At 42.7% G+C, this 16,964-nt stretch overlaps 1 protein-coding gene across 1 annotated transcript; it reads right to left on the bottom strand.

Moving 5' to 3' along the window:
• Window positions 1-4,246: 4,246 nt before the first annotated feature.
• On the bottom strand, window positions 4,247-4,624 carry LOC143578739 (uncharacterized). Its single transcript, XM_077062221.1, has one exon. It carries the CDS (start codon window positions 4,622-4,624, stop codon window positions 4,247-4,249), a length of 378 nt encoding a protein of 125 aa, XP_076918336.1.
• Between the last annotated feature and the right edge of the window lie 12,340 nt (window positions 4,625-16,964).

A 16,964-nucleotide genomic window follows, 5' to 3' on the forward strand; every position in this document is an offset into this window, starting at 1 on the left:
AGGCTAATGTGGTAGCCGATGCGCTCAGCCGAAAACCCTGCCAGCTTAACTGTATCTTGCCGCGCACGCAGCTTCACTTCGCGCCGATTCAAAGCAACCTTGAATCGCGTATTCGTGACGCGCAGCGCGCATCCATCAGTAATGGTAACCTTCGCGCCGAGTTAGCGTGTGGCGCGGAAGCGCACTTTGTCCCTAATCTGAGTGGAATTCTCTGCTATCTTAATCGCATCTGGATTCCCTTTGATGAGAATCTTCGCGCTGATATCCTGAGTGAAGCGCACAAATCTCGATATTCCGTTCATCCTGGCGCCGATAAAATGTACAAGGATTTGCGCATTACTTATTGGTGGCCCGGTATGAAGAAGGATATTGCTGTGTTCGTAGCTAGATGCCTGACTTGTTCTAAAGTAAAAGCTGAACACCAACGCCCATCTGGTTTGCTCGAACAACCAGAAATTCCTACGTGGAAATGGGAAGGTATAGCAATGGACTTTATTACCAAGTTACCTTTGACAGCAAGCAAACATGATAGCATTTGGGTAATAGTGGATCGTTTGACTAAGTCTGCTCACTTCCTGCCCATTCGTGAAAACTACCGTGTTGAGCATCTCGCGCAGCTTTATGTCAAGGAAATTGTCTGCCGCCATGGTACTCCTTTGAGCATCATATCCGATCGCGATGGCCGTTTTATATCTCGCTTTTGGAAATCTCTCCAATCTGCGCTAGGAACTCGCTTGGACATGAGTACGGCATATCATCCTCAGACTGACGGTCAGTCTGAGCGAACTATTCAAACTCTTGAGGATATGCTCCGATCTTGTGTTCTTGATTTTGGAGGTAATTGGGATTCACACCTGCCTTTGATCGAGTTCTCTTATAATAACAGCTATCATTCCAGTATTGGTATGGCCCCATTTGAAGCACTTTACGGTCGTAAGTGCCGCTCCCCGATTTGTTGGAGCGAAGTGGGTGAAACTCAAATCACAGGACCCGAACTTGTTCAAGAGACAACCGATAAAATCGCCAAGATCCGTGATCATCTGCTAACTGCCAGAAGCCGACAGAAGAGTTACGCAGATCGCAGGCGAAAGCCTCTCAAATTTCAAGTTGGTGATCTTGTTCTCCTCAAAGTGTCGCCTTGGAAAGGTGTTGTCCGCTTTGGGAAGAAAGGTAAGCTTGCTCCTCGATATGTTGGGCCATTCAAGATTCTCGCGCGTGTGGGAAAAGTTGCCTACAGACTTGACCTGCCGCCCGCGCTCAGCAATGTGCATCCAACGTTCCATGTATCCAATCTCAAGAAGTGTTTAGCTGACGAGAACCTTCACATTCCACTTGATGAAGTTCAAGTTGATGAATCTATGCATTTCGTTGAGAAGCCTGTTGAGATTATGGATCGCGAGGTTAAGCAAACCAAGCGCAGTCGCATCCCTATCGTGAAAGTTCGCTGGGAGTCCAAGCGCGGAGCCGAGTTTACATGGGAAAGGGAAGATCAAATGAAGATCAAGTACCCGCACCTGTTCTCTGCGCAACCTACTTCGAGATAAATTTCGGGACGAAATTTCTTAAAGTAGGGGAGACTGTGACATCTGCCCCGATCCGACCCGACCCAGGTACCCGTTTCTCCGATCCGATCTCTTTCTTTTATGATTTAATATTTATTTATACTTATACTTTATTTTTAATGATAATGTTTTCCTTCCCGCCTCTTTCTCTCTCTTGTCGTCGTTCCGCCCTTACGCCTTGAACCCCTTTTTCTCTTAACTCTTTGCTTGTCCTTTGTTTCTTCCCGCCTAAGGTTATCTGCGCAGCTCCACGCGCCAGACTCCTTACAAGGAAGCCTGCGTGTTGACCAGCTGTTCCAGCGATGCGCGAGACGAACTCTTCTCGCCGCGCGCTAAGAATTGTAATTCTTCTCGCAGCGCGCTAAGAACGGTAGTTCTTCCCGCGACGCGCTAAGAATTGTAGTTCCTCCCGCGGCGCGCTAAGAAATGTGATTCTTCCCGCGGCGCGCCTTAGCTTTCTCGCGCTAGACTTATCTTTCCTTCTGTTTAATCTAGCCATTTGTTTTTGTGTTGTCTTATCTTCTGTGCTGTTGACCTGACCTGTCTTATGTCTGAAAAGCCACTTTTGGCGCAGCATGCGCACCAACCCCATTGGTTAACAGAAAAAGTGACTGACATTATCTTTTGAGATCTGCTTTTCCATGCTTGACCAGTACCTTTATTTGACCCGCCCATGCCTGTTACTGTTACCTGTCAGCTTTTCCCTTGTCCCCTGCAGCTGCCATATCTTTCCATATCTTTTGCTTTTGTTTTCTTATGCTTTTTGATATCTTTTGCTTTTGGAATCTTTTACTTTTTGGAGATCTTTTCCCCTTTTCTAGGGATTGTGTTCCCTAGGGTTTCCTTATAAATAATAATGTTATTTTCTCAACACATCACACACAAACACTTAATTTAACCTCCTCCTTGCTCTCTCTGCCGCCTCCCTCTCTGCCTCCGTCTTCCTCCCTGTTCTGCCCTGCTTTTCCGGTAATATATATATACTATATATAATAATTTACTTATTAATTATGCTAACTTATAATCAAGACTTAAAACAAATCATTAAAACAATAATCTTATATATAGGTTAACTTGTGCTTGTTTAAAGTTGATTCTTGCTTTATCTTACATCACATCGTTTATCAGGTGAGTAATCTCGTACCTAATCCCTTTTTATTTTTAATGTTTTGGGATGTTCATGTGTTCATACAACTTAGAGTCTTAAACTATTTATGAACTTTAGTCGCGCAGTATCCCATGTGTTGAGGACGTAGACTTGGCTGTTTATTTGTATGTGTGGATCATTAACCGTCTTGTCGGTCTATTCCGCAGTTTTCATGGTACCATTAGATGAACACGGGAGAACAATCGTTTATGATTTCTCTTTTGTTTACACTTGCACAGTTTTCTTGTTTTATGCTCAATTGGGAGCACAGATTGACTATGAGCTATGAATCTTAGACTTGATCCCGATCTGATTACACCCTTGTTGAAAACCAGACATACACATGTTGCGCGCAGATTTATTGTTATCTATGTATTGTATTAAACTTGATTTCTCACCAACACGCAAGTGTTTGACGTTTATTTTAACACATGTTCAGGTTTGCAGTAGCTGTTTTGGAGCTTGTGGACACGTAGGACGTTTTTACTTTTGGACCTAGATTAAAATGTATCAAGATAAGTTATTGTTGTTCGAATATTTTGCCTTATAATATAATGAATTATGTTGCTTTATGTTATCTTGTGTATACCTTGCGCGTGCGCAAATGAATGTATTTATTAAATATTGACACCCAAATAGTGTCACGAGTAATGAAACAATATGTGGCGCCCCGATGTATAATCCGCCTTTGGTCGGGGTGTTACATCAGTAGCCAAGGACAAGCGTTTATCCGACCTTAATGCTAAGAGTCGAGACCAAGCGCTGGAGTGTGCTAATCATAAGATGGATCTTATCCGAGCTCGACAAGAAATGGCTTCTGTCGACGGCAATTCCCAAGGTACTAAATCTTTTGCTGCCATAATTCATTTACACGTGTATGTTTTCATACAGAGTTTTATGACTTAAACAGGTTATTACTGATGTTCGGAATAGTGACGACCTTGGAAACTGTGTCGCAATACTCCTCCGTTCTTCCGAACAAGCAGGCCGGCAAATGGGTTTTGAGGAAGGCTATAATTTTGCTTCCGAAGGTAAAGTGCCGGAGGAGTATGTCTTGGCTGGTGTGGATACCGCTTCCATCCTTATCGAGAAAACCAAGGATTATGACACTCTGAAATTCTCCCTCTCTGATCATATATCGGAGCTTGCAGATAAGGATGATGCCATTGAGCAACTAAAGGAGTTGCTGGATCTTGAGGAAGAAGAAAACGAAGGAGCCAAAGATATTGCGGGAGGCGAAAATGTCGCCCCATAAATGTACTTTCCTTTGTAAATCTTTCTTCCTGTTTTGTAATCTCTTTTGATCAATAATAAGAAGTATTTGTGTTTCTCCCGGTGCACTTTGTCTTATGCACTATAATATAAGTGCCTATCCGAAACGTCGGTTTTGTCAATAAAAGATTACAACTTAACAAAATAACATGGAATTGACTGGACATTTCTCATATATTGGGCATAAGCCTTCTTAGAAAAATAAATTACACAATTACTGTACGATGTGGGCGCGCAGGCCGAAAATAAAAGACAAATAGGAGCACTACATATAGCATTTCTTTAGTTGTGCTGCATTCCATGTCCGAGGAATCTCAGTCCCGCCTAATTTCTCCAGCTTGTAGGCACCTTTGGTTAATACTTGTTTGATTCTGTAAGATCCTTCCCAAGTTGGGGCTAACTTGCCTTGAGGCTCCTGTCTGGATGCCTCGTTGTTGCGGAAGACAAAGTCTCCCGCATCGAATTTGCATTCTTGAACCCGCGAATTATAGTATTTTTGAAGCTGTCTTTTGTAATTGTGCTCGCGGATCGATGCTAATTCTCGTCTTTCTTCGAGCAAATCAAGATTCATCCGAAGTTCGCGATCGTTATCTTTGATTAACAGAACCCTCGCGGATGGGATCCCGATTTCTGCCGGGATCATGGTTTCAGTGCCGTAAGTTAGGCTAAACGGCGTTTCTGAATTACTAGATTTTTCTGGGTGCGGAAGGCCCAGAGTACATGGGGTAACTCGTCAACCCAGCCGGTCCGTTTAGTACCCAACCTCGCCTTAATTCCTTACTTGATAGTTCTGTTGGTCCTTTCGACTTGACCATTTGCTTGCGGGTGAGCTACAGATGTGAAAACTTGGGTTACCTGAAGTTCTCTTAACCATTCTTGTAATCCGCTATCAGCAAATTGGGTCCCATTGTCACTTACCAACTGTTGCGGGAGGCCAAACCAGTAGATGATGAATTCCCAAAGGAATTTCTTAACACTTGATGCCGTTATTGAGGCGACTGGTTTGGCTTCTACCCACTTGGTGAAGTAATCAATGGCCACTATCAGTAACTTGACTCGTCCCGGGGCTTCAGGGAAAGGTCTCATAAAGTCGATAGCCCACTTCTGGAACGGCCAGGAAGATGTTACCGGAATCAGTTCGTTCTTTGGACGCAAGGTATTTGGGGCATGACGCTGGCAAGAATCGCACTTTCTGATTTCTTGCACATCGTCTAAATGCATTCCAGGCCAGTAATACCCTGCGTTCATGATTTTTGCAACTGTCATTCTTGGACCCGCATGAAGTCCACAAATACCTTCATGAATTTCCCGGATGAGGTAATTTGCGTCTTCCGCGTCCACACAACGTAACAGCGGACCAAGAAATGATCTTCGGTACAAGATACCATCAGTCAACTGGTAATTCAAAGCTTTGTGTTTGATTTTTCGAGCTTCAGCTTTCCCAGCTGGAAGCGCTCCGGAAGATAGGTAAGCTTTAATTGGCGTCATCCATGATTCGACGCCTGTTTGAATTACCAAGACTTGATTCTGGGGAACGGATGGATGGTCTAAGACTTCTACACGAATATCTTTGGCAAAATGCTCAAAATTTGTTGAAGCTAACTTGCTAAAAGCGTCCGCCGATTTGTTCTCACTCCTTTTAATGTGAATAACGTTGAAGGAGGTAAATTGGCGAATCAAGACCCTCGCTTGTGACAAATAAGAAGCCATGACATCGTTTTTGGCTTCATATGTTCCATTTATTTGTCCCGCAATTAGCATAGAATCCACGCGTGCTTCCAAGTGTCTCACCCCAAGCTTTTTCGCTATCCGCAAGCCTGCCAAGAAGGCTTCATACTCCGCCTCGTTGTTGGTACTTTTGAAGTCCAATTTGATGGCGTATGTAAATTCATGTCCCTCGGGATTGACTAGCCTTAGGCCAGCACCACATCCTTCACTGCTCGAGGCTCCGTCCGTAAACAATGACTAAATTTGTACTTGTTCCGGAGGTGCTTGGGGTTGTTGTTCAATCAAACACTCTTGTTCTTTGTGTTGTGGAACTTCTATGACAAAGTCATCCAACACTTGTGTAGGTTCCCAGCCGGATCTACACGGAATATCTCGTTCTACGTAGGTGCGGAATCCCTACGTAAAACGTTACGAGCGTAGAAGACGATATACCTTAACACGATCGAACACACGTTACAATAAGCAAAGACACGTTGTATATTGCAACTGGAAACACGTGATATCAATCACTGATTACACAACTCGTAAACACGTAAACTAAAAACTTCGTTTCTAACTCAGCCGTAACCTAAGGCTATATAACCACGACAACTTCGCCTGGCATGTTCAGGCAAAGTTGTCACTAACTTCGCTTATCTAACAAGTTCGCCTATATCAGCGAACTTGTTAGCTAACTTCGCTTAATACAAAATACAAATCTAAACAACTCGATTACAGACACTATATACTGAACTACTGACATCATGTACCAACAGACTCCCCCTTGGCAGTAGCTTCAATCTTTATCTTCAAACACGTGTCTTGTAATCTTCAACAATCTTGTATCTTCATCTTTAAGCATGAACTCCTTCACGTACACAAACTGATACAATTCTTTGATATTTCTTCGCTTCGTCTTTCCAAGAAGGAATATAAAATATCTTCTTCTCATTCAGCACCTGCAGATCAGCTTGAGACAAGTTCACTAGATGCATCGGATCATAGACTCTCAGCAGCTCTTGTTCATCTTCGTCTTCCATTACTGCTTCAGCTGTTTCACAATCTACATATGTAAGGCCCCAAACCCGGTGACCCTACTTTAGCGTCGGATTTACTCATAAACACAGTTCTTCAAATCAGAGTTTATTAAAACTTTTCGCGGAATATAAAACATCAATCATTTGTTACAAAACATTAAATCTTTTCTTTGATACCATAACACAAAACTTTATATTTAAAACATCTTTACTTCTTTCTTCAGATGCCAGCCGTTCAATCCATGCCGTGTGTCATCCTCATGCTAACTCTATAATCAGCTCACCTGCGTGCATACTAAAAGTCAGCTACGCTGAGTGAGTTCTAGTTAATCGAACGCCATACAATACATACACATACACACATATCCGTAGATACATATCCATACTTCACTAGTTACCCTTCTGTTCTACATACATACTTGCTACCATACATACATACATATCTACAATCACTAACCTCAGTCTACCGAGAGTACGTTCATAGTTCACCGTCTATACCTGTACTCAAGGTCGTGAACACGTACAAGGTTCGCAGTCCTTACCTATGTTCACCATTTATGGTACGTACAAGGATCGCGGTCCTTCCCTATACCATAGTACATCCACAACACGTACAAGGTTCGCAGTCCTTCCCTATGTTGCAACCTAATTCATAGCACGTACGAGGTTCGCAGTCCTCCCCTATGCTACAAAATCAGCACGTATAAGGTTCACAGTCCTTTCCTATGCTGAAATACATCCACAACACGTACAAGGTTCGCAGTCCTTCCCTATGTTGCAACCTAATTCATAGCACGTACGAGGTGCGCAGTCCTCCCCTATGCTACAAATACAGCACGTATAAGGTTCACAGTCCTTTCCTATGCTGACGCCTATCTACATTACGTATAAGGTTCGCAGTCCTTATCTACGTTTACATATATCATCTACTTCACGTATAAGGCTCGCAGTCCTTAACTACGCCATCACCAGCCGAGTCTATGTCCGACAGAAGCTAGAGAGATTTGCCATCCTAACTTACTATGTCGAACGTAGAACTCACATGCCATTCGTGTACCTATATACACATACTTACATTATAACATAAGAACACTCTAGGCATTCTTTACCTCATTCATTTAACAACCATACCCCTTGTCGTTACGTGCAATATCCGAAGATCGTTCACGCCCCGACAAGTATTCATTTGAAATATTCATACATCTTCGATATATAATATGCGTACCTTTATTTTTAACCTGACAGTACGCGCAATATCCGAAGATCGTTCGCGTACCGACAAACAATCATTCATATCTATCACACATATCACATATGACATACACTTATCACTTAGGATAAATGTATTAACAACACATAGAGTATGCACACAGCCCCGAAAACATAACAAGGAATGGGGCTAGAAACTCACCTGAACACGGTTACGTTCACCGTTAATCGTAATCCCTTTCTTCAGCTGTGCACGACTGACTGTATAACAAGTACACGTATCAAACAACTATCACTACTCATATCATCTTTCCAGTCTTAACTACTACCCACAACGAACGGGGGTCCGGGGGCAACGCCCCTGGCAGCGGGGTCTAGGGGCGGCAGCCCCTAGCAGGGTCCAAGGGGCAGAGCCCCTGGCTGGGGTCGAGTTGCCAGGTCAGCTTGGAAAAATTTTATTTACATTAACTGTCTTAACACATTTTCCATTAGGTTTTTAATTTATTTTCTAAGCGAACTTAACTTTAGGCTAAGTTAAACCTTAAGCGAACTTAGCTTTAGGCGAAGTTAAACCTTAGGCGAACTTAGCTTTAGGCGAAGTTAAACCTTAGGCGAACTTAGCTTTAGGCGAAGTTAGACCATAGGCGAACTTAGCTTTAGGCGAAGTTAAACCTTAGGCGAACTTAGCTTTAGGCGAAGTTAAACCTTAGGCGAACTTAGCTTTAGGCAAAGTTCATCAGGCGAACTTAGCTTGCAGGCGAAGTTCATCAGGCGAACTTAGCTTGCAGGCGAAGTTGTCGTCTGCAGGTTCTGTTCGCTCTTAAATCCTTCGTTCCTCAACCAAATAACTCGATTTAGGTACCCATGGAATCGTCTGACCAGCGCCTACAAACCCCAACTATCAAATCGACCTAACATCGATGTTTAGAGGGTGCGATTTAGGCATATAGGTTACGGGTCCTTTTTATCAATCGATTAACCCATCAAATCATAACCATTTTCAGTAAGTTTAGCTTTGTTGGATTCGTTTTTACCATACAAACTCAGATCTACCATTTCTCAAATCAAACCGAACCTATACGAACGATTTCTAACCATAAACGTACCTTGAACGAGTCGAACTTACGAACACGAGCTGGTCTTGTTGCTTTGGTTCGTCACGACGATCTAGCACCAACTAACGTTTACTCTCTCTCGGATCCTGCTCGTTTATGGTGTGTGTGTTTTGAATGTGTAGAGATTAGAATGGAAAGAGATGAGGTTTAGGGTTTTATGGTGGTTTAAGGGATATTTATATCCCTTAAAGCCCATGGACCTAAGGCCCATTCTCATTTAACCCATCTCAATTAATCTAACACTAGCCCGACTCATACCAACTCCTACTCTATTATTTATTTCCTGAACCCGAGTCAACTTTCCCTCTATTATTAAGTAATATAATTAATATCATTTTGGAAATTTCGGGATGTTACAACATACCACCACTTCAGATCCTTCAGCACATCCTTGGGCATTTGTTTCATCGGCACTTCTTTTAGACACCGGATCGGCTTATACTTCATAATCATCCAAGGCTTGCCATCTGCTCTCATCCCTCTATCTTTGTCTTCAATGAGTTTTCCCTTTTGTGGTTTCAACAGCTCGAACTTCTTCTCTTTTATACTTTCCTTCCAAACAATCTTCCCAATGACTCTAGCCATGTTATCATCACTTCTGTTTATTAACCCCAATCTGGCTAAGTCTTTCACTTCACATTCTGGCAATGTATTCAATGACCTCAACAGCCTCTTGAAGTACTGAACACCATCATAACTCTTAATCACAAAGAGCCTCAACTGCTCATCATATATCCAGCATATAATCCCCTTTCTCGCTTCAGCATAGCCTCTAATGTTGTAACTCTTCTTAAACATAGTAGGGACCGCCGGTTTCTTCGTTTTTACAAACCACTGAGCATAGCCTTCTTTCCATCTAGGCTGCTCTTCCCATTCATTCTCATCATTTCCAATCTCTTGACTCATATCTGTCTTATCGACTTTCGGAATCTCATGCTCCACATTCTCTTCTACAATCTCTCCCTCTTCAATCTCATTATCAATCACAATCTCTGCACCAAGCTTCTCTATCTCATCAACTGGTAATATATCATCCCTACGTAAATACTCATCATCCATCTCCTCAACATCCACGACCACCACCTCATCACCTGTACCGCCCGCTGCACTTGACTCCCCCTGAGTTGTGGAAGTCCCAAGAGCTTGTTTAGTTCTTGGCAACTCTCCACCTGCACCTTTCGATGCATTGGGATCATCGTCTCGATCATTTCTCTTCTTAGTCCTCAGCTCATCGCCCTTACAGCTCGTCTCCTCCTGAGATGCCAAGAACTCCTTCAAAGCATCAATGATTTTGCCATGTTCAACCAGCAGGGACGACTGTATCTGATTCTCTGCAACGAGGCGTTGAATAGCATGGGTCTGGATAAGATTCACCCTTGATTGTTCTGCAACGACCCGTTCAAGTGCTGCTATTCGTTCAGAGTCTGATAAGGTTGCATCGAAATCAAACCTCAGATGTGATATGTCTTGAGTGTACTGAGGAGGGATTTCCAATGTAACCGGGACCTCAGAAGTAGGCGTAAACGTTACCGCATGTGGTATCGTAACTGATAACCCTGCCGTGGCCACAACTGTCGACTCAATAAATCTTGCCACGACCTCCGTTGGAGTAAGAGTTGGAGGCGACAACGATACAATCTCAGGAGCCGAAAGTTGGAATGTAGTGGGTGGGAGGCTGAATGCAGATGAGGTAGCCACCACGGGAACATCCGTGGCGTTTGGCCTTGTAACTTGTAATGATGAAGGGACCATTGTCATACCGGACAGTGCTGGTGGAGTGAAACGTACCACCCTTGAGCTCTCACCAGCTCCCGAACCTGCACCTGCCCGTTCCCTTCTTGATCTCCGGATCAACTGTTGCACTTCTTCCTCATAATATGACTCGCTGTCATCATCAGTTCTCTTCCTTTTCCCATGAGTTCGTTCTTGAGTTACCAAAATTCGTCTCGCTTCAGCCAACTCATCTTCAGAATCAGAGTCAGCCACCATTGTAGCTGCCCTAGTCACATTCGCACTCGAAAATCTTTCAAATGATACTTGCACATTTTCTTCAGGATCAACCCGATCCATATCAAAGAAGCCTTGACCACCAAATGCAGCATCAAGGTCTACATTCTCCTCCGGTGACACAACAGTAGCAGCAGGTATAGCTTGAGGTGCTCCAGCCTGTTGTGGTGCCGGGTCCCGAAACTCGTCCCCACGAGCTGGCACATACTCCGGGTTGATCAAGTACCCAAATAGTGGGGTATGTCGAGGACGGAGCTCAGGTTTGCTCCTCGCACTAGAAGATCTGCATTGGGCGAAGATCCTCTTGCTCACACTTTCCACGTATCTGATTGGGCGGCGCTGAGGTAGCGTTGGAGCAACATGATTCAAGATCATTTGGAGGAATCTTGGATACATGATAAATCTCTCGCGCGCCACCGCTCTTCTCTGTCGATCGATCTCGTAGAAGACCATCTGACTAAAGCTGTAACGCTTATTATAAGTCAGAGCAGTCATCGTCGACTGCATGGTCGCGCCCATGCCATCTGTACCAGCCTTTCTCCCTGACATGCACACGATCATGATATGCATGAGAAAGCGCCACTGGTCCAGAAAGAACCCCTTCCGTCTCTGAGTGTCCCCCAAGGGACCAGAGTATCCCATTCTCAGAAACGCTCCATCACGGAATGGAGCCACAAAATCTGTCGGGTCATCCCTCGTCTCATCTCCAAACCGCAAAGCCGCCCGGATCTGTTCAGATGAGAACTGAACAATCTGATTGTTGACCGTTGCTCGCATCACCGAGGGCTCGACGCGACAGTCATACTCCACGGTCTGCCAAAAATCCTCAATGTTAGGCAAGGATATCGGCAGCGTTGTGGTAATCGAGTGGAATATACGCGAGCGTAGAAGAAACGTGATGATTTCGCGGAAATCATCAACTCCGCTCGCCTCCGGGTCTAATGTTATGTACATGTTATGACCCGGAAAGAACTGTCGTTGGTTGTCACCACCATCATCACCGCCTGCGCCACCTGCTCCAGCTACAGCAGCCATATCTGCAACAAACAGACTAAGTTAGATAAACGTCAAGGCAAATCACAAGTTCGCCTGTTACCATGAGCGAAGTTGTGATTTATTCTGTATAGGCGAAGTTAGAGGTGGGGCGAAGTTGGGAACAACTTCGCCTCAACTTGAACTTCGCTGGATAACAGTTAAGTAAAAAGGTCCAGGCGAAGTTAATGATAACTTCGCCTAACCACAACATCGCCTCAAGTACAGTTACATAATTAATTATAAGGCGAAGTTAAACCTCAGGCGAAATTACGGATAACTTCGCCGAATTTGAAACGGCAACAGTTAGGTTTTTTCAAACGAGGTGAATAGGGTCAATTTGGAGAATGCGGACTCCGTAAAACTTGATTTTATGATGATCTAGACGTTAAGTTGAGTATGACCACGTAAAAATAAGTTTAAAAACGGATGTTAAGGTTTCGAAAGTTCGAGGTCACGAAACGAGTCGATACGACCTCTGAATAACATCAATTACGGTGAATATTCGACACACTAACCCTACACACCTTTAATCGGAGTTGAAATCGAAAAAGATTAACACAGATGAGATCGATACGATAAGTTCGCTTAGGGTTTAGGAAGTAAGTTCGCTTGGTTAACGAAAGATAAGTTCGCTTGTTTTTGAAATAATGAACAGTTTGACCTTTAATTTCCTTTATATAGGGTCAGAGTTGTACCGGCGAAGTTATGGATAACTTCGCCTATTGCAGGCGAAGTTAAGGATAAGTTCGCCGATATATTAAAATTTTCAAAACAAACCCCTATAATTTGAACAATTTGCAATTAAGTTTTAAAACAACCTTTAAAGCGTTAAATGATACGATCAAGACCAAGTAACCAGGTATAAAATCAAACAACTACATAAGTAGAAAAATATTTTAACTATAAAGTACACGGGATCAAATTTCAGTCTCGATAGGGACTACCATGTTTTAGAAAAGATCCGAACAGGAATCATACTAATTGAGTGACTGTCACACAGATCCGTGTTCAGCTGTATTATGACATAAAGAAACAGGTTGTAAGCAGGTAAATAACTTAGAATGGTTTTCATTGTTTCTGTGATACGGGTTAGATTCAATTAAGCTCAAAACTTAAATGGGCAACAACTCAGAAATTATGATGCCTCCTATCTATTCTCAAGGCGTATTTGGCTTTCCCCAAGTCACCCCGAGTTGACCTCGACCCGTAGTGTCTGATTAAATAGTAATTACTCTTCGATCTTCAGACTCTTCTTCCCGTTCTCTTTCTTACATCTTGATTGAGAAGTATTAATATTATGAACTCTGAAATGTCTCAATAACACACATTTTTTTTTAAGTATTTACACAAACTTCAGAGTAGTAAACAACTGCAAGTCCCGAATCTGGATCACTGCAGTTTCTTGACACGCTATCTTCACGGGAATCAGAACACTCACGGGCTCGTGTATGACTGGGTAATCGCTTTTCTACCTATCAATCGGAAAGATATATATGGAGACATGCACAACTCGTAAGGAGTTTCCACGTAAAATCGAGTAGATTTAGTTAGTATCACTTATACTTTTACGCACCATAAAAAAGCTACCATGACATACAATTACTGTTCTAAAGTCTTTTAGGCCTTATAACTTCACTAGTTAAGCACACAGAATCAGTATATCTATCACTTTCCAAGGTTGGATCAATTTTCTGTTAAACATAGTAAAGGAACTTCTTACGAAGTAGTAGACTTGAAAAATAATTTCATCTCCCGAAAAAAAAAATTTAACTTCTATCGCCCCGATCAAATTGAAGTTTTCAGGTAAACGGCTATCCTGAAGATCCAATGGATCAGCTGGACCGACCACATACAAGTATGTGTCCTTCTAACTAAGTATGATCGACTAATTTTCAGCGAAAGAATAAAAACACATCATAAACCGCCCCGGTCACTTTCAGTCATCTGGTTAATGACTATCCTTATATTCGACAGGTAGAAATGAGGACCAAACATATCCGATGATATGTCCTTCAAACTGAGGTAACCGACATAATTCTAAGCGATAGTGACGTATTTTTTTTTTTTTTTTTTTTTATATATATGCACAAAAAGCATGGTTACTCGGGATTGATCATCCCATTCAACTCAACAAGGTTTTGAAATCTTGATTTGTCAAACGCTTTAGTATATAAATCAGCGAAATTATCAAGCGTATCCACCTTTTCAAGCACAATCAGTTTCTTCTCAGCACAATCCCGTATAAAATGATGACGTATGTTAATATGTTTAGTTTTACTGTGCTTCACGGGATTGTTAGTTACTGAGATAGCAGCTGTGTTATCAATGCAAATAGCAGTAAGTGAGAAATTCAGACCATAGTCGCGTAACTGTTGTTGAATCCACAGAACCTGGGAGCAGCAGTTGGATGCTGCCATGTATTCTGCCTCACATGTTGAAATGGCGACTGATGTCTGCTTCTTGCATTGCCAGGACACTAATCTGCCTCCTAGAAACTGACATCCTCCAGTAGTTGACTTCCGACTCTGATTGCACCCTCCATAATCAGAATCTGTGTAAGCTACCAATTCCAAGTCTCCTCCCTTCGCGTACCACAACCCCAGCTTAGGTTTGCCTTTGAGATATCGCAAGATCCTCTTCACACCCTTCATGTGAGATTCCTTTGGGTTTTGCCTGAAAACGAGCACAAAGACAAACTGCAAACATAATATCAGGCCTAGAAGCAGTTAAGTACATTAAAGAACCTATAATAGCCCGATACTGAGTTGGGTCCACATCTGCGTCATTGTCTGTCTCAGCACCCAACTTGTGATTGACGCAGACTGGAGTATCGAATGGAGTGCTGTCCTCCATCCTGAAGCGTTTGAGCACATCATGGAGAGCTCGTCAATGGTTGTTCCTTGCTGAGAGTGAAACGGATTGAAAAATTCTTCTTCAGGAGAGGCAGCAGGGGTATCGATAGCATTTGATGAGGAAGGTTGACATTTATCAAACAGCTGTCTTTGCACTAGATTTTCTTCCTCATCAAGGATCATCTTCGTAGCAACTCTTTCTTCTACTTCTGCACTATCCAAATAAAGTATGTTAAAAGACTTAAAAAGTCTATCATAGTCGAAAAACTCAGCAGGTCCGTTGCTTGGTTTTGGCGGTTTGTTACTTGTGATATCGGTGTTACACACCACCTCAACCTTGCCGGTCGATGTATTAAAGACACGTCTGTTGGGAGTCCCAACAACATAACCGACTAAGATTCCTTCATCGGCTACTTCACCAAATTTAGAATTTGTCTTTAAAATCGAACAAGGGGACCCGAATGGTTCAAGACCACTCAAGTTGGGCTTCCTCCCATGCATAAGCTCATAACACGTTTTATTAAGTCTTTTAACAGTCAAGACTCTATTCAGGATATAACAGGCTGTAGCAACAGCTTCAGCCCAGAACACCACAGGAAGCTTCGAATCAGCCAGCATAGTTCTGGCTCCTTCAATTAACGTTCTATTCTTCCTCTCAGCCACTCCATTCTGTTGCGGAGTATACGGAGCGCTGTACTGGTGCTCAATCCCTTTCTGAAGGCAGAAGATCTCCATTTCAAAATTCTTGAACTCCGTTCCATTGTCACTTCTGATGAACTTAACCCTTTTATCCATAACGTTCTCAACTTTGGTAATCAAATTCTTCACCATCTGAGCCGTTTCATCTTTTGATTTCAGGAAATATACCCACGAATATCGTGAGTAATCATCAGTGATAACCAAGCAATAAGAAGTACCTCCTAGACTTTTTGCATTCACGGGACCGAAGAGATCCATGTGAAGCAATTCTAGAGTACTGACAATAGAATTGACCTTCTTGGTGTGATGGGATTTCTTGTGCTGCTTTCCCTTCTTGCACGCTAGACATTTGTCTTCAAAGTTAAAACTTTTCAAGGGAACGCCCAGCACAAGTCCATTCTTGACATTGTGGTTCATCTTCCGAAGATGAATGTGCCCCATTCTCCTATGCCACAATTCGGACTCCGATTCGCTCGCTTTTGTCATAAGGCATGATTCTTCCGTGGCCATTTCAGTCGACCTCATATCCATAATATACGTATTCCTCTCACGTGGAGCCTTCATCACAATCCACTCCTCTGGTATTTGAAAACCAGGATGCAACACAATCGCCTCATTCTTTGTAAAATGTACGGTGTACTCCTTATCACAGATCTGCGACACACTCAGCAGATTGTGCTTCAATTCTTCGACAAAGTTTACTTTCTCTAGAGTCATCTTTCCATTAGACACCGTTCCCATTCCTGTAATCTTGCCTCCACTTTCTCCAGCAAAGCTCACTCTCCCTCCTTGAACAGGTTTCAAATCGTGTAACAAGATTTTGTTACCCGTCATGTGCCGGAACAGCCGCTATCCACAACCCAAAGATTATTGGCAGCCCTGTTCAACTGTTCCTGCACGATTAAAGCAAAAGATTAGTATCTAGGGACCCAAGACCAATTGGTCTTGGATCTATACATCCCGAACTTTGGCTTTCTAAAGTTAGTATCTGTATAATTCCTGTAAGTCCTATTAGTATACCTCCTTGTAGATTGATTGTGAGGCCTTCCAAACCTTTGTGAATTGAAAGAATTATAACTTACTGTTTGGTTATCAGCAGTGTGAAACTGAGATTGGTTTCTTTGAAAACCTGAATTAGTCTGATTTCTGAATTTTGAATGGTTTTCACTTTTACCAGTATTATAATTACCATTAGGCTTAGTCTCAGTTTTGGTATGCCTCACACCTCTGAATCGCTGCTTCAGAGGGCAATCTGCAACTAGGTGCCCTAATTGATTACACCTAAAACAACACCTATGCTCAACTTTCTTTTCAACAGTTGT

This window comes from Bidens hawaiensis, unplaced genomic scaffold (genome assembly GCF_021521415.1).
Source record: "Bidens hawaiensis isolate Kalapana, Puna unplaced genomic scaffold, B.hawaiensis_p1.1 tig00029329_1, whole genome shotgun sequence".
Classification (NCBI taxonomy): Eukaryota; Viridiplantae; Streptophyta; class Magnoliopsida; order Asterales; family Asteraceae; genus Bidens; species Bidens hawaiensis.

Excerpts from the sequence above, each read along its gene's own strand:
- LOC143578739 (XM_077062221.1), bottom strand. The coding sequence starts at position 4,624 with ATGATCCCGGCAGAAATCGGGATCCCATCCGCGAGGGTTCTGTTAATC.